Source organism: Leptodactylus fuscus, chromosome 1, assembly GCF_031893055.1.
Source record: "Leptodactylus fuscus isolate aLepFus1 chromosome 1, aLepFus1.hap2, whole genome shotgun sequence".
NCBI lineage: Eukaryota > Metazoa > Chordata > Amphibia > Anura > Leptodactylidae > Leptodactylus > Leptodactylus fuscus.
Genome location: NC_134265.1, coordinates 93,191,703 through 93,210,673, shown reverse-complemented (window position 1 = coordinate 93,210,673; position 18,971 = coordinate 93,191,703). Strand labels below are relative to the sequence as shown.

The 18,971-nt window shown below is 43.7% G+C and overlaps 1 protein-coding gene across 3 annotated transcripts in view; it reads left to right on the top strand.

Annotated features, from left to right (window-relative positions):
* The first annotated feature begins 5,727 nt into the window (after positions 1 to 5,727).
* Positions 5,728 to 18,971, top strand: part of KDM2B (lysine demethylase 2B) — a 76,016-nt gene continuing 62,772 nt past the window's right edge. The window contains exons 1-6 of one of the 3 annotated variants that reach the window (XM_075273199.1): positions 5,728 to 6,095; positions 6,727 to 6,871; positions 8,712 to 8,790; positions 9,902 to 9,948; positions 15,876 to 16,054; positions 17,692 to 17,798. In XM_075273199.1, coding sequence (XP_075129300.1) covers positions 5,997 to 6,095; positions 6,727 to 6,871; positions 8,712 to 8,790; positions 9,902 to 9,948; positions 15,876 to 16,054; positions 17,692 to 17,798 — 656 coding nt within the window. In that variant the 5' untranslated portion in view covers positions 5,728 to 5,996. Of the gene's footprint in view, positions 6,096 to 6,726; positions 6,872 to 8,711; positions 8,791 to 9,901; positions 9,949 to 15,875; positions 16,055 to 17,691; positions 17,799 to 18,971 lie in introns of those variants that run through there. The other 2 variants (XM_075273209.1, XM_075273217.1) reach the window with 2 other exon arrangements.

The following is an 18,971-nucleotide window of genomic DNA, read 5'->3' as shown; positions in this document are numbered from 1 at the left end:
GCAGGCCCCGGCAGCTAAGACACTCCCCGGCATCCGCTGGTCTATTACAGCAGATGCCGGGGACTGTCTTAGCTGCCGGGGCCTGCAGATTGCCGCGCTACTGCCGCTGAAGAAAACCAGCGGTGGCAGTAGCGCGGCCATGCTGCAAACCCACATTCAGACTATAAGACGCACCCTCATTTTCCTCCGAAATTTGGGGGAAAAAAAGTGCGTCTTATAGTCCGAAAAATACGGTATCTAAATGGTCTTCAAAGACCTATGTAGAGCCGCTGTCTACCAGGTGGACATGGCTCACACTTTGTCAGCATGTGAGCTACTTCTTTACATGACCAAGCCCTAAGATCGACTACCCACTTCTTGTGGGCGGGGCGGCCTGTAGGTGGGATGGGGCATGTCTGTGGGCGGGGCTGGGCAGGGCCGGCGGATCGTGAGAGGTGGCCGCCCAGGCATCCCCGCTGTCTGCTTCTTCACAGCGCAGGCTGAGAGTTATCCCTGGACACTGGCAGGCTGGGGCTGCGGCAGCCCTGCCTGCCAGTGTCCATAGATGACTCTCAGCTTGCACTGTGAACAAGCACTTGCAGGCCGCTCTTAGAGATGGAGGGGGCCGGGGTGCTGCTTCCTCACAGCGCAGGCTGAGAGTTATCCCTGGAGACTGGCAGGCTGGGGCTGCGGCAGCCCCACCTGCCAGTGTCCGTAGATGACTCTCAGCCTGCGCTGTGAAGAAGCAGCACCCCGGCCCCCTCCATCTCTAAGAGCGGCCTGCAAGTGCTTGTTCACAGCGCAAGCTGAGAGTCATCTATGGACACTGGCAGGCAGGGCTGCCGCAGCCCCAGCCTGCCAGTGTCCAGGGATAACTCTCAGCCTGCGCTGTGAAGAAGCAGACAGCGGGGATGCCTGGCTGCATCCCGCGATTGACCCATACGTCCATTGCCATCGACCGGTAGATCACGATCGACGGATTGGGTACCCCTGTACTACAGTGAGTCATAGATGATAACTGAACTTTATTCTCAGCTTCACAGGAAGGCCTGTTGGAAGTATGATATTGCTACAATATTTGGATATCACTTTACACTGACATGTGAACTTGCTTTTGAGCTGTCACAAAGTTTATTGTGTTTTATTGTTTGTCTAAATTTCTGTAAAACGTTCAGATAAAACTTCAGAATCAAAAATTTTACCTTTGGCCTGTTCACACGGGGCAAGAGGGGGTGGATTTTGGTGCGGAATTCACGTCATAATCTACCCAATCACAATAGCGTTCTATGTAGACCGCTAGCTCTCTTTTTTCCATGAGCGGCATGTTGCCGCTCACGGAAAAAAGAAGCGAGCTGCCATTTCTTCAGGCGGATTCTGCGGCTGATTCAGCCGCGGTATCCACCTCGTGGCAGCACGCTCCGGACTAGGTCCATTCATTTGAGCCTACGCCAGACCGGAGTGTCGCGACTGTCGGAAGTCGCGGCTGGCGGATTTTGGCCCTATTCTGATGCGGCTTCCCATGTCAGAATCAGGACCAAAATCTGCCATCCACGCCCCGTGTGAATGAAGCCTTATACTGCATCAGTAACAGCATATGACTTTCCAGCTAATAGGCTGAGTCCCAACATTGCGGAAAAACTGCTTTTTTTGTTGCAGATTTTGTAGCGTTTTTTTGAGCCAAAGTCAGGAGTGGATTCAGCAGAAGAGAGAAATATAAAAACTTTTTATAGAGTTCCCATTCCTTTTGTAGCCATTCTTGGCTTTGGCTCAAAAATCTGCAACAAAAAAAGCTGCTTTTCCGCAATGTGGGGCTTCAGCCATATGCAGGAACCAATCTGTGGCTGCACTGTGCCATCTGAATGAAGCCTGAGGATAGGCCAAGATAGATCATACAGCACAATATTACATAAAATTTCAATACATATATTATCTTTATTTAGTCAAGTAAATATTAAAGAAAAAGCATCACAAAAAAAGGCCACACTCATCCAATACCAAATAAAACATGACCCTATGTAGGATGCAGACAGATCCTTGCAATATATTATGGAAACAGGTCAGGTGCACAATCCTGACATAGCGCCCACCACACACCTACAATCCATGAGGAGATGGCTGCATTTCAAATGTACACACATAAAACCTATACAAGGTGTTGTCACATAATAATGTGAGTTACAGCAACAAAGAAAAGCCTATTTGTCACCCCCACACTATTTAGATCAGACAGACTTCACAGCACCTAAGGGTGCATTCACACTACGTATATGGCAGCTTATTCTGAACGTAAAACACGTTCAGAATCAGCGGCGTATAAAGCAGTTCCATTCATTTCTATGGGAGCCGGCATACGAGCGCTCCCCATAGAAATGAATGGGCTGCTTTTTTCACTACGAGCACTCCCATTGAAGTGAATGGGATGTGCTCACGTGTACGGCTCGGCATGAGCAGAGCTAGCCGTACACGCGGGCACTTCCCATTCACTTCAATGGGACTGCTCGCAGTGAAAAAAGCAGCCCATTTATTTCTATGGGGAGCGCTCGTATGCCGGCTCCCTTAGAAATGAATGGAACTGCTTTATACGCCGCTGATTTTGAACGTGTTTTACGTTCAGAATAAGCTGCCGTATACGTAGTGTGAATGCACCCTAAAAAAGTAATTTTTTTTTTATCCACATCCTTCATGGATTGTATGTGTGTGAATGGGTTCTATATCAGCATTGTGCACCTGGGCTTTTTCTATCATATAAGGGACTCTCATATCATGTGATATGTCATATATCATATCATAAGCAAGGGACTCTCTGCATCCTACACAAAGCCATGTATCGTTTCTTATTGGGTAAGTGTGGCCTATTTTTCTGAGATGGTTTTTGTTATTATATCCTTTTTTAAGTAATAATTATAGCAATGCTGTATAGCATTCGGCAAATGCTGGTTCTGCAGCAGGCCCGTGCTTGCTAGTCGGGAGAGCTGGCAGCTTGCGTTTATGCAGGAGCTGACTTTTTTCTCATAGGAATGCATTGACCAGCATTGATTGGCCAGTGTACAGCATTCGGCCAATCAACGCTGGTTCTGCCAGAGGCTCGTCTGTGAGGAGGCGGAGTCTAAGATCGGACCTCAATGGAGACTGCTGTGGTCCGATCTTAGACTCCGCCTCCTCACAGATGAGCCTCCGCAGAACTAGCGTTGATTGGCCGAATGCTGTACACTGGCCAATCAACACTGGTCAATGCATTCCCATGAGAAAAAGTAAGCTCCCTTGTAACCGCAAGCTGCCAGCTCTCCCGACTAGCAAGGATGAGTCTGCTGCAGAACCAGCGTTGATTTGCCGAATGCTATACAGTATAGATATAGATAGTATTTGAACGAGTACAAGTATTTTGAATACCGTAGTATTCATTCGAATACCTACTAGATCGAATACTACTCGCTCATCTCTAATCACTAGTTAAAAACATAGTCAGGAATGTGATTTTATATGCAGAATGAACTGCTGTATATTAAGCTGAAATTCGCAACTGTATTTTTTCACTAATGATGTCTCAAATTCTGTTATAGCTAGTTCTTAAAGGGGCTCTATGAGCAAAATCATGCTGATAGAGCCCCACATATGCGTGAATAGCCTTTAACCCTGCTGTTATGTTCGGGTCAATATGACCCGAAATGATTTTTGAGACCCTGCAGATTTTTTTTAATGAGGATTTGAAACTAGTGGTTCCTTGACTTCTCCTCATTTGTGGAGCTCTACATTTTTTTTTTTTGTTTACTTTTTGCTACACGCTGATTGTTACACTTGTATTGTTCGGGTCAATATGACCCGATAGCATTTTATACTGTTCTACAGGTCTCTGATTATTTCTGACTGCAAAAGTTATGTTTTTTTTTATGTGTACTTCTTCTCCAAACTGGTGGCATTCCGAGGTAGGTGCCCATTCAGACAATATATACTAAGTAAGCCAGCAAAATATGGCAGCAAGATCTGGACATTTTGCGACAGCAAAAGTTCATATGCTCTAAATGTTCAAGTGTATACAGGAAAAGCCCCTGATGAAAGACCTGAAAAAAATCAGGGTATGCGTGTTGTTCTAGATTTGACTCATGGACTAAAAGGACAAAATGTCACGTGACAACTTTTTTACATCCTATCAACTAGGCCAGATGTTGAAGAAAAAACAACTTACCTTGCTGGGTAGTATGAGAAAAAACAAACCTGAACTACCGCAAGGTATCCTTAGCAAGAGAGAGGTGTACAGTTCAACTTTTTATTTTTCTGGAAATACAACTGTTGTTTCTTATGTTCCAAAAAAACAAACAAACAAACAGGTAATTCTCATGAGCACAATGCACCATGTCAATGCCGTAAGTGATAGAGAAGACAGAAAGCCTGACATTATTTTGGATTATAATGCCATAAAGGGAGCAGTTGATACTTTAGACCAGGGGTCCTCAAACTGCGGCCCGCGGGCCACATGCGGTGAGGCCATATATTGAGAGCAGAAAAGTGACCCCCAGAAGTGAGGGAGCAACAGCCATTGTAAAAAGTGTCCAGCATGCTCAAGAAAGAGACTCCACATCCACGGCCTCCACCAGCACAGCTACCAGCAAGAAAAGGAAGAGATGGAGCTTCTGTCCATCTTCTACATGTCGGGTTTTTCTGTCCGCTTCAGAAGTCGGACATCTTTACATGCGGACAGGGAAGGAAGGGCACGGAGTGCAACAGAATGCACCTGATGCCCATTTAAATAAATGACAGGTGTCACGGACACAGCTAGTGTCCGCTCCTAATGTCCGTGCCAGATTTTGAGCGGACACTACCTGTCGGACACCGACAGTAGTGTGAACGCCCCCTTATTGATCACTTAAAGCATCTATGGTGCGTGCTGCGATTTCTATACACTGTATTGTGGGTTCTGCAAGCACAACCACTAACTTCACCATCTGAGTGTCTGGGATCAGCGACATATCTCTAACATTCGAGTGAATGGGCAGAGCTGCAGAAGCAAGCACTGTCACTGCACAAATGTATGGCACTGTATAGGGTGAGTACTGAAGAGGCTGCAGGGCTCACGTGAATGGGATCAGCCAAGGTGTCAGACCCCTGCTGATCTATAATTCATGACCTAAGGATAGGTCATCAGTGTGTAAGTCCCTAAAAACCCCTTTATTAGTCCACATATACTATTGTGATTGCATGGAAATTTTGGTTTACTGTAAGCAAAGGAAACCTCTGCAGATTGTCTGTGAAAAGCGCTGCCGGAACAGCTGCGATGCGTTGCGCTTTTTTGCTGCAGCCTGCTACATGGGGCCTTAAACTGCACCAGATTCATAGATTGTAAGCCCTCACGGGCAGGGCCGTCTACCCCACTGTGCCAGCCGATCACTGTTAGTATTATATCTACCTGTATATTCTGTGTACTGTATGTAAACCCCCAAATGTAAAGCACCATGGTATTAATGTGCTATATAAATAAACAATAATAATAAATGTAAAGCATCTGTATGAGTAACGTCTACGGCCGCTTAGTAATGTGAACAGTGTGCAGACAAGCAGCCCTGCCCCCAGACAAAAAAAAAAACCTGTGGAAAGACAACAAAAACACATGCAGCAGGGGGAGGGGCGACCCTCACACAGGCCACACCCCCTCCAGATCGCTGTTGTGGAAACTATAGAGGTGCACGCTCCACGCACTAGTCATAACAAATAAAAGGCGAGAGCTGCTCATGCGCCTGCGCACAATCAGCCCCCGTGACCGGCCAAAACATCAATAGGAAAAGGCTTCCGAGTGTCAGCAAATGTCTGATTCACTGTTAGCAGCAGCCCACGCGTGTTCGCGGCAAACTTGTCAGTCATGTGGCCCCTGCAAGCAGTGCTGCCTCCTGTAGAGCATGACGTCAGCGGCCCCGCAGCCAGCGCTGCTTCCTTGTACTTTGTAGAGCGCTACGGAGATCAGTAACTTTTTATTGTTCCGTGTGCGGTCCCGCTTCATCCCCTCTGGGCACAATGCGTGGCAGACTATGGAGCCTGTAAGAGAGGAGCCCACGTCTTCTCCAAGCACTTTATACCACTGCTCCATCACTAACATGGAGGCAAAGAAAGCATCTGGAAGAAGATTGGTGTGTACATGTCACTAGTCCTTTGTGTGGGTGGTACATGCTGGGGCTCCTCGCATGGCTTTGTTATGGTTGCTGGTGTGTACGTGCAGCTGTGTGTGTCCCTGCTGGCTGCCTCGGTAACTACTTGTAGGCTGTGAGGAGGAGAGCAGCTGCTACTGCTGAACATGGCCCCGGCAGAGGCAGGCACAGGCCCTGTGCACTCCGGTGAATCCCCTGCTCACACCAGGAAGTGTCCTGCAAGCCGTGCTCACGTTACGCGGCTCCTAGGCCGGCCCCTCTTCCTTGTTTATATCCCTCCGTGCAGCACATGGCATTTAAAGGTCCTGCGTGGGCTCGGTTAACCCTTGCGGCACCATGCGCAGGATCCAGTCACACGTACAAAATCAGTCGGTAGAAATCGTAATGTGGGTGACTAGAACGTAGCAATGCGGTCGCATCTCCTCAGTGCAGAATGTATTACATAGCTTATATGTATAATGGCGCACTCCGGCCCCCAGTATGTACCGATGGCTGTAGTCACAGGGTGCGGGATAAACTGATCAGTATCCCGGGCAGTCTCGGCTCCCGCAGGTCTGCTGTGCCGGGCATTGGCTTACAGGTCTGAGCTCGTCCATGTTTGTTCTCCCCACAGCGGACCATGAACCGGACACAGTACGCGGAGCAGGACGATCTGTCTGACGTGGACGACATGGTCAGCATCCGCGGCTTCAGCCTGGAGCAGAAGCTGAGCAGCAGCCACTACCGAGGGGACTACGTGCAGTACATGGACGGCAAAGGTAGCGGCGACAGCGGCCCAGCTCTCCTCAGCGGTGGCGGAGCCGTCTGCACGTGCACGACTGCTCCAGGGGATTCAAAGTTCCCGCCAGCAGTGGTGCAGTACAGTAGGTGTGAGGAGGTGGCGCCGAGCTGGAGGGGCTGCAGGGAAACTCCTGGAGTATGCTGAGGGGGAGACGTGTCTAGTGGGATATTAAAGGGGCTGGCCTGTAGGTGGATGTACTGGGGTGTGCTCACCCCTTTAATGCGTGTGACACAACGCACATCTGTTATAACGCACACGCTTTGGTAGTTTTATTAAGACTTCATTGATTTGTGTACATTGTTTCCCTTTACTGGTGTTGGGAACTTATATGGCGTATATGGTCTATAAATTCCATGGCTGGCATAAGTCTGCCCATATAAGTCTATGGCTGTGTTAGGCCAGGGCTACATTGTGACTTTTGCAGTCTTGATTTTACAATTGAGCTTTATCTGTTGTTCTAGTGAATGAGTTGTGTGCAAGCTAGTGAACTGCAGCAGTCGCTCAATAGTTAAAAAAAAATTAGTCATGGTGTGGCCCTGGTCTAAATGATGTGTGATGGGAGCATAGCCTAAAACCTGTGTGGTTCCCCAGTCCTTAAAGAGGACCTTTCACCATTTTGCCCACAGGCAGTTCTATATACTGCCGGAAAGCTGACAGTGCGCACTAAAGAGGGATTGGGTATTAAGTAAGTAAATACATTTTTATACCGCTAGTATGATTAGGCTTTCCCGATGTGGGCCCGGTGTGAAGAGCTTACGGTCCGGTACCGTAGCTCTTCTATGGTCAGGAGGGCGTTTCTGACACTCAGTCAGAGACGTCCTTCTTCACAGCACAGCCAATCACGCTGTGCTGTGAGAGCCGGGAGGAACGCCCCCTCCCTCCCTGATAATGCTCGTCTATGGACGAGTACTGCGAGCAGATGGAGGGGGCGTTCCTCCCTGCTCTTACAGCACAGTGCGATTGGCTGTGCTGTGAAGACGGACGTCTCTGACTGAGTGTCAGAAACGCCCTTCTAACCATAGAGCACTACGGTACCGGACCGTAAGCTCTTCACACTGGGCCCAGATCGGGAAAGCCGACAGTGTGCTGAACTCAGCGCACTGTCAGCTTTCCGGCAGTATATAGAACTGCCTATGGGCAAAATGGTGAAAGGTCCTCTTAGGGAATCTATCATTGGCAAAAGAAAGTAGTTTTTTTTTCTTTGACTAAACCCCATGTATTGGCTATTCCAGCAGTGCCTTTGTTTTTAAGGTGTATCCTGTAGATTTTGAATAAAGTCACTTTTCCTATTCATCTGCAGTTTCCCCAGAGAGCACAGGGGGCTCATTGCCCCCCCCCTTCCCACACTGTACTTGCAGCTTGATTTGCATATCAATTAAAAACTAATTTTCTTTGCTTTAATTCACTGGCTTATGGTCACAAAGTTCTGGTTCTACCACTCTAAATTAGGCTAAAAAAAACGCGGTTTATTTCAGCTAGTGAAAAAAAAAAAAGTGACATCACATAAGCTATCTTCACGCAGATTCCGTGGCTGAGTCAGCTGCGCCGTCCACGGCTTGAGACTCCCTCCTGATTAGTCCCATTCATCTGGGCCTAATCAGGAGCGGGATGCTGCGACGGAATGCTGATGTATTGCAATGGCATCCCGTCACGGCTAGCCACATGAAAAAGCTGGCGGTGGAAAGTGAAGAGGAATTTCCTGTGTGAACTTACCCTTATTCTGAGAAATGCAGTATGTGAAGCTAACCTACCATACAGTGCAGAACATAGACTTGTGCAATATAAAGTCTACACAAATGTTTTTATATTTTCTACAGATTTTACGTATGAATATGTTCAAAGAGAAGCTCTTAAAGTCCCTCTTCTTTTTCGCACTAAAGAGGGATTGGGTATTAAGTAAGTAAATACATTTTTATACCGCTAGTATGATTGTATACTTTAGTGAATGTGTACTTTAGTGTTTTCAAACCCATGAATGTCTATGGGTCTATTTTTTTTGACACTTGAAAAACAGTCCATTAAAAAAATGGGCATGTGAATAAACCCAGACAAATCATCACATGGTCATTATGCCGTTAATTTTTTTTTATTTAACCCATTTCTGCGTTTTGACAAGATGCTTCATAGCCAGGAAATGATCCTGAAATGAGTATCCTGGTGAAGGTGCTGTTATATATTAATGACCAGGCTATTCCAATATGCAAATATGTATTAAAGGGTTTATCCATTTTCTACTGTGGATGCCATATCCTTGGAATATGCCTTCATTCATAGATTTGTAGGGGCTGTCCACCCGGACCCTGCAGATCAGCAGTACCATTCCCTTTATATGACTGGAGCCACACTGTTCACTTGTATAATCTGGAGTGGTGGGGGTAGGTACTGCACCACTGCCATATAGACTTCAATAGGATAGTACTGGAGTACCAAAACCAGTCATTACAGTTTGGACAGCGAGTAAGCAGTGGGACTCTCTTCCTGTGAACGTTACCAGGAGCCACGCTGTCACGGTACAGCTAATTGGATAGGCCATCAATATTAGATCTGTGAGGACCTGACAACAGGGACCTCCTGCAGATCTATTATAAGTTGTCAATAGTGCCACCTGGATTACCCCTTTAAGCTGGTCAAGTGCTTTTTTTTGGTTTTGCTGATGGTGGGGTTTTACAAACAATGCCATCATCAATCAGATGCCCACATGACAGTCATCCAAAATCTAATGTGTATGCCTGGCTTTAGACCTCATTCTCACAGCTGTATAAAGGTCAATCTAAGAGAAAATGGGGTCAGCAATTTGTTTTAAGTATTTAGCATCAATGACAATTTTGGAACTGACAAGCCTTGTTGGTTGGCATATATATATATATATATATATATATATATATATATATATATATATATATATATATAAATTTGTGGATGTAAAAATAGATGTCACACCTCAGTACTCATTCAGTATCAAATCTATTTTGTCCTTTTTTTTTTTTTTTTTTTTTTTAAACTGTAGAATGCCAGAACAAGACTTCTCTGTCAGGGATGTGAAACTACTGGTGGGTAAGTTGCTACTTTTTGTTGTTCATTCTGGACCCCTTTTAAAGTTATGTCATTATTGATTTAGATACATAAAATATCCTACTCACCGTTATAACACTTATGAAGATGAACGTGATCAGCTTGTACAATATGAGTAATGATGTTGCCACCTATCCTAGTACTAAATTGGGGAATATTGCTTAGAGTTCTTAGACTGGCAATTCTCAACTTGCCTGCCATGATAATGTGGAGGTGGAAATTGCTGCATGTCTTCATTCACCTTTTTATGCACCCTTAGGCTGGGTCCACACGTGGGTTTTTTGGACCAGATTTTGACACTTAGACCGCCTCAGAATCCGGTCCAAAAAACGGCTAGCCGTGGCTGGATGCCGGTGCAGTGCATACAGTGCATCGAAATCCAGTTGCGGCATTCCGCTCTGGATTAGGCCCAAATGAATGGGCCTAGTGGAGGGGAGTGTTGTGCCGCAGACGTCTGTGGCTGATTCAGCCGCGGAATCCGCCTCAAAGTGCATGTCTCTTCTTTTTTCCGTGAGCGGGAACAAACCGCTCATGGAAAAAGGAACCCATTCAATTTAATGGGAGGCGGTTTTTTGAGCCGGATTTTGACATGGATTCCGCGTCAAAATCCAGACCAAAAAGTACATGTGAACTCAGCCTTAGAATGCTGGTACAGCAAACCACGTATCCTAAAATCCAGTTTTTATTTGATACATACAAAAATAAAATGGCCGCTTTTTTAGACGACAATAGATCCCCATCATGCAAAGAAAGGCACGTTCTGAACCGATAGAACCTTTCTAGTCTGTGCACCCGGATCCACCAAAAGGGATGTGAGGTTTTTTTTATAACATATTATAGAACTTTTCTTGCAAGTGGGCTGTGTTTTCCCTCTCTCCCTATCCCACACTAGTTGGTTAGAATACTGGTGCAGTTGAATGGAAATGTGAAAGTATTAAGCTACCTGCTTCGCCATTCAGGCATCTGCTGGTGATGCAGTAAGTCTGTACAGAGCCGCAGACTAGAGTGCTCCTTGGAGACAAGGATGGATAAGTGTTACTACTAATTCTGCCATATAAAGAAAAGAATAGAGAGGGAAAAAAAACAAAAACACTACTACTTTATGTGGCCAATGGAGAGATTCAGTGTTTGGGGTCCACTAAGGGGGCATGATTGTATGTGTTGGGCTATTGGGGAGCATAGTGACAGTAAAAGCTGAATTTTTGTGCTGGCTGAAAATTACAGGATACAGTTGCTTTTAAGCAATGTAATTGTAGGGCAGTTAAAACTACATGAAATAAAGCTGTGAATTTAAATCCTTATTTTTTTCCAGGGATTTCCCTGTTTGAGAATATTGGGGAAACTTTGCCTTATACAAAAAACTGGCAGTACAGACAGTGGGACAAATTTATTATATATTTTTAACATTTTGTTTTGTAAGTAGATTTAGATATGGTATTTTGGCTGAATGTCAAAATTAATAAGTTTCTGCACCACTAATGATATGAATTTCTTCATATGACTCCTGCTCTGCTCAGACAGTGGCCTCACTATCTCTTGACTGAGGATCTAAGTAGTAGGACTTCTGCTGATCAGACATCGATCTATGGGATATGTTTTATTTATTGGAAGCCCCCTTAAAATGGTAAAGGCTTAAAGAGGTTGTCTGGGATAATTATAAATCGCTGCACTAATCTAAACACCCTCCCCACTCCTACTTTCTAAATAACATTAGTAATAAAAATATATATATATATATATATATATATATATATATATATACAGTCCTATGAAAAAGTTTGGGCACCCCTATTAATCTTAATCATTTTTAGTTCTAAATATTTTGTTGTTTATAAAAGCCATTTCAGTTTGATATATCTAATAACTGATGGACACAGTAATATTTCAGGATTGAAATGAGGTTTATTGTACTAACAGAAAATGTGCAATATGCATTAAACCAAAATTTGACCGGTGCAAAAGTATGGGCACCTCAACAGAAAAGTGACATTAATATTTAGTAGATCCTCCTTTTGCAAAGATAACAGCCTCTAGTCGCTTCCTGTAGCTTTTAATCAGTTCCTGGATAAAGGTATTTTGGACAAACAATTCAAGTTCAGTTAAGTTAGATGGTCGCCGAGCATGGACAGCCCGCTTCAAATCATCCCACAGATGTTCAATGATATTCAGGTCTGGGGACTGGGATGGCCATTCCAGAACATTGTAATTGTTCCTCTGCATGAATGCCTGAGGATTTGGAGCGGTGTTTTGGATCATTGTCTTGCTGAAATATCCATCCCCGGCGTAACTTCAACTTCGTCACTGATTCTTGAACATTATTCTCAAGAATCTGCTGATACTGAGTGGAATCCATGCGACCCTCAACTTTAACAAGATTCCCGATGCCGGCATTGGCCACACAGCCCCAAAGCATGATGGAACCTCCACCAAATTTTACAGTGGGTAGCATGTGTTTTTCTTGGAATGCTGTTTCTTTTTGGACGCCATGCATAACGCCTTTTTTTATAACCAAACAACTCAATTTTTGTTTCCAAAATGAAGCTGCCTTGTCCAAATGTGCTTTTTCATACCTCAGGCAACTCTATTTGTGGCGTACGTGCAGAAACGGCTTCTTTCTCATCACTCTCCCATACAGCTTCTATTTGTGCAAAGTGCGCTGTATAGTTGACCGATGCACAGTGACACCATCTGCAGCAAGATGATGCTGCAGCTCTTTGGAGGTGGTCTGTGGATTGTCCTTGACTGTTCTCACCATTCTTCTTCTCTGCCTTTCTGATATTTTTCTTGGCCTGCCACTTCTGGGCTTAACAAGAACTGTCCCTGTGGTCTTCCATTTCCTTACTATGTTCCTCACAGTGGAAACTGACAGGTTAAATCTCTGAGACAACTTTTTGTATCCTTCCCCTGAACAACTATGTTGAACAATCTTTGTTTTCAGATCATTTGAGAGTTGTTTTGAGTAGCCCATGATGCCACTCTTCAGAGGAGATTCAAATAGGAGATCAACTTGCAATTGGCCACCTTAAATACCTTTTCTTATGATTGGATACATCTGGCTATGAAGTTCAAAGCTCACTGAGGTTACAAAACCAATTTTGTGCTTCAGTAAGTCAGTAAAAAGTAGTTAGGGGAATTCAAATCAATAAAATAAGGGTACCCATACTTTTGCATACTTTTATATATATATAAATCTCGGGGGCGGTCATGTGACCAACCCAGGGACATTTTCTGATTATCCTATGAGGATCCGTTTCCCCATTCCCAGAAATGGATTGTCACTACTACTTCATTCCCCATCCACTCCATCATACTTACCATCCATTGCTTCTTCCGGTGAGATGGCTCCTCCCTCTGTACTGACAGGGTGCGCGCTCTTCTCCAAGCAATGTGTGCGCACTGCTGCTGGTAATAGTGCACATACAGTACAGGAGAAGGAGGGGTCGTCTCACAAGAAGAAGCGTAAAATGTAAGTATCTAGTATGGGTCGGGAATTGGGCTGAATAGGTAGGGAAGGACAGGGTAGCTAGAGAGACACGGAGTTACATATCAGGAAACTGAGCATATAAACAAATGCAGGAGACACCAGGGGCCCCCAGAGACGCTCAGAAATCACTCAAAACATGCTAAAAAGTATGAGGTTACACTTATTAATCCATTAATAGCACTAATAGACACTTTAAAAAAAAAAAAAAAAAAAAAAATTTTTGCCTGGAAAACCCTTTTAAATAATAATCATTTTTTATGCGAGGACAGCATATTATATCTACATGTCATTAACACTAGTAGCCAAAGTGGCCAAAAAATGTGGACATGTGTTCAATGCAGTATATTAAGTTGACAGATCTGCTTAATGCCAACCAGCAGAATTGCGAATACAGCTCTGGAATATGACATAAATTTATTTCTGCTGTAACTCTGGACCAGTACAAATGGTGAAGCGTTGTATGTACAGGTGAAGGTCTAGCAGTCTATTGTCAATATAACGCTAGGTTCACACTTGCGTTCTTCTTTCCGTTCTGTGCTTTCCGTCTTCTGCATGCCAGAAGACAGAAAGCACAGACCGGGTCCGGCGGTGAGCGTTTTATGCTCTCCGCCGCGAAACCGGATTTTTTTAACCGGACACAGAGTACTGCATGTCCGACTCTGTGTCCGGATTATAAAACCCGGTTTCGCGACGGAGAGCATAAAACGCTCACCGCCGCTCATGGCCAGACATCTCTCTCACCCATTCAAATGAATGGGTGAGAGAGACTCCTGCAGGAGTTTCCTGCTCTGTTTTAGGCAGAAACGGAAACCTGCAGAACGGAGTTCACAACGCTGATGTGAACGAGCCCCTACATTCTTGCACTTCATGCATCCATTATCCAGAACTTGTGATTTATGTAAGCACAGTACGCAGGATTGGTTACCTCATTTCTCATCCTGATGACTCTTCAGTTAAGGTTGCTGATGGGCCTGAGTTGTTGGTTTTATGCTGTTGTAGATATAAAAAAAGCTCACAGTATCATATTAAAAAGAAAAAAAAAAAACTTCTGCAACTTGAGCGCCCTCTAGTGTCTAAGTATCTTACAAAGTTCTGAAAAAAAACACCAAAACAAATGTATAGAACTTTCAAAGGAACCGAAAATAAAAAATGAGTGCTTTATAGAAAAGTAATATTGATGTAAATACCATGAGCATAGTAGGTATAGGGTGAGTGGAAGAATACGTTGAAGGATGAGGACTAAGAAAAATAAATTGTTACAGGCAACAAGTCGTGGCCCTATAGGTACAGCTAACCAATTTGAATTTGGATTTCTGCCATGGGCATTGTCTGAGCAGTCTCTCTGGTGTTTATTCTTTGTTCTCTCGTATAGAGATCTGGACTCTGATGTATGGAGACTACCAGGATGCTACATTTGGAGTCTTAAAGATGCTTGGGCAAAGCACCTGAGGGTCAGGCAAGAGAATGGCCACGAAGTAGAACAAGCAGTCACTAGCATGCTAGAAACCTATATTGCTCAGGGCCTTAGCAGACTACTATAGGTAGGGGATGGATTTCTTAGTGTAGGCTGACCTTTTAAGAGAGCGAGACAAAAGGAACACATGCCTTTAATGGAGCCGAGCTAAAGGCAGTGGGATACACTGGGTTACAGGGAAAAATCTGCGCTATTTAAATATAGTAACCCGGTGGTGTGGGAGCCCACTCCCAAGACACCGGACAGTGGAGGCTAAAATAGAATGCTTTTCATTTCATGAATTTACTTGCCTGCAGAAGATGATCTTGGTAAATGAGAAGAAAATGTCAGGTTTTTGGGCCCTGCAGATACATATTGGATAACATCACTTGTCACATATCATATTAAATCACTAACTTATCTTTGCTAGCAGTCATTTACTTGTATAGAATAAAAGCAACCAGCTAGGGCAACATAATGTAGAGACCAGCACTGTGGAGTTGAAATAAAGTTACCAACGTTGGCTTCAAAATAATGATTATTGTAATTCTATTCTACCATTAGTAGTATTGTATAATTAGATGCATTGCTTGTTGCATATTTATTTTCACAGGAATTCAATAGTAGCTTTAAAAGAGTTAGAGCTTTACTTTTACTGATAAATACCTGACCATATATGAAGGAGTCAGAGTTAGTGTTTTTCTGTTAACCTCATCATCTTTGGTTTTGTTTTGTCTCATTTTACAAGTAAAACTGAATAATCTATAAATAAAGGGTCTCCGCCATTCCCCGCCCTCCCCCTGCCCTGTCTGAGAGGCTGAGTTCTGATTATTAAGATTATCTCCTATTTATTCTTATTCCTTTCTAGGTTTGGTGTATCTTTTAACTATATACAGTTTTATAAAGTGCAGTGTTTGGATAATAGAATTATCATTTTTGCTTTGTCGACTTGAAATTTCTCTTCTTCTGTAGGAAGCCGGCGCGTAGTGGATGTGATGGATGTGAACACACAAAAGGCCACAGACATGAGTATGTCACAGTTTGTCCGATACTACGAAACACCAGAAACTGAAAGGGAAAAACTATACAATGTGATCAGCCTGGAGTTCAGCCACACCAAGCTAGAAAAAGTAGTCAAGCGGCCAACTGTGGTATGGTGATTTGTTAAAGCTGGGGTGCTTACATCTCAATATAAGCTATAGGCAAATATTGGTCGTAAGAGATCCAGTAGAAAGGGAATCTGTGAACAGGACAACTTGCATAGAGGTTGTGCTTCATTGTGAGGTGGATGATAATCTGTCACCAGTCTTGGTGACGGACTCCCTTTTTAAAAGACAATGTTTGTCTCAAAATTCATACATGGATGTATATTAGTAAGTCAGAAGACTTTGCTTTCCTTAAATATTAAAAGGGTTGTCCAGCTTTAACAGAAAACTAAACAATGGTGAAAAATGAATTAAAATAATAAAAGTGGAATTACATCCAGGGTCGCTGCTCCAGTTCTCTCCGATAGGTTTTGAAGGTGCATTTCTGTGGCCAATGATAGGATGTAGTGGTCATATGTGTCTTCATTACTACAGTCAAGTATACAAAGCTTGGCTTGGGGAGACTGGAGTGGCAAGTGATACTGCTTTTAATATTCCGTTATACTTTACACAATTTCCCTCTTTTGATATAAACTGCGCAACCCTTTTTAAGAGGACCTGTCACTACTCATGACATGTCTGTTTTAGTGAATACTTGGATTCCCATCTAATAGATCTTCTAGAGCATCTTCCTTTAGAACTGTGTTGTTCCTCTTAGAAATATATGAATAAATTAACAACTAGATGTTAAGAGTTGCCGGGTGATCTACATTATTTAAGGCTAGTGGGAAAAAAAAGCTAGCAGAACCCATTGAAATCAATGGGAGGCTTTTTTTTCAGCGTGGAAAATTTCACACCAAATTCCTCACCGTTTTTCTCCGTTTGAATTGACCCTAAGACCCTTTAATGCCCCACAGAGCAGCATAAACACTGAAATTTTGCCATGGCAGAAACTCTGCTGCAAAAAAACACCATGTTTTACGGTCACATTGCAGAAAAGGGACGTGTTGAACCGACGCTGGAAGAAATCTCTGGACTTACTGTGAAAAGCGCTGTGGGAAAAACCGCAATGTGTTTCCGCCACGGTTTTTTCCACGGTGCTTTTTGGCTGCGTTTTGCTACGTGTGATCTTAGACTAAAGAGGATCTTTACTCTAGGCACCTAGCGGAAGCAACACAACTAGGAGCCAGGGTGCTGGAACCTCAGGGACCATCTGTTATTACTGTAGCTTAGGGTTGTTGGCATTTTCACGTTGCATGTATCGCTTTATAGAGTGCCTGCTAATGTTACTAAGCATTTTTTTATTATGCGGTATTTTAAGTATCACTTATGAAAAACTGGAAAACCCCTTCAAGTAGTTCTGTAAATGCAAAGATCTCTATCTGTTAACCTCTAGATCCAGGCTATGGGGTATTTAGGATGAGCATGTTGAGCAACTGTCTGTCTATTGTTCTCCTCATTGCAAGAAGTGTTTTCAGGAATAATGCCTGGCCACTGGCAGAGGTTTACTTGCATGCTCCTCCCAAATGTCCATTTTTAGCTTACTGGCAGGCACAATGCCTTAGACCTGTGGTTTTGGGAGCCATGTAATACCTCTTGGCGCTTATTAGATTGTCTTGAAGTACATCCAATAAATGACATGACTTTAGGCATTTCGAGTCTGCAATAAATGTGTATTTCTAATTTTACTTAACTTCATGTAGGTGGATGCCGTGGATTGGGTGGATAATATGTGGCCTCCGCATTTGAAAGAAAGGCAAAAAGATGCAACAAATGTGATCGCTGAAATGAAATATCCCAAAGTAAAGAAGTAAGTAGATTTGTTCTTTATCCCTTAGTTCTATTGTATTGTATCCTGTGCTGTTATGTTAGAAATAAAATAGTGCTGCTTTCACACTGGCACATGTACAGCTAAGTTGCTCCGCCACCTACTCATATGCAGCAATTGATTGCTGTTATAGCACTTGGTATACAGTGGAAGGACACAATTTTTGGCAGTAAACATTGTTTGGGGTAAAGCGCTGTACACACAGTGACGCCTCTGTTCAGGAGATCTGTTGGAATACCTTGTGCCTTGAACTCTTATTTTCCATTGGTTTCCTTCTCACCAGTAGTGATAGAAAGGACACTTAACAGCTCAGTGATATGTGAAGGACATCCCGCAGCCACATGTTGCCTTTCATGGCAGGGTCCCAACTAATATTTATCAACAGGCTGAGTCTTGCCCACACACAGCAAGGGATTCCCAGGAATGTGTCTGCCCGATTGCAAGGCTTCCTTGGCCTGATTGTCAGATTTATTGCCAAGTTTGGCCATCTACGAATATGCAGGACCTACCAGCCTAGGTGTAATATCTGTGGATGAATATGGAACATGTATCTTCTATGTCCAACCACGTGTCATCTTGTACCCCGTGCTAGAGGCCGGCCAACAGTTTTACCCAATAAACTTATCCTTTCACTCTATTATTGTAATGGCTTGCACATATCATTGTTTCATTCACACAAAGTTTCATTCGATTCCAAAAACTCTTTCCGGGGGAATTTGTATTTAATTTTTTATTAGGAGTGTGTGTGTGTCTACACACACACACACACATGAACAATATGCTTTTAATTTTTATTTTTTTTTTAAATTGTGAACGAGGGAATGTTTTCTGTCTGTAGTATACAAAGTCTCTGAAGAGTGAAGATGGACAGACCTAGATGCTTGTGCACATCTAACACTGTCTTTCTGACAGCAGTGCGTATCATTTCATCAACCCCAGTTCTAAATGTGGTTGCTAGGCAGCCGGTGTCGATGTACTAGAGGTGTCTCTGATTTGCGCCAGCCTCTTGTTTGCAGAGACCATGCACACTGTCTGCATTTTGCTGACATCTTTCAGCTCTGTGTGTATGGGGAGGAGGGGGGCGAAGCCACAGCTAAGTGGATTCTTTCCAAGGCATTTGTGACCAATCGTTCTTTCTGCTGCAGAGAGGTAATG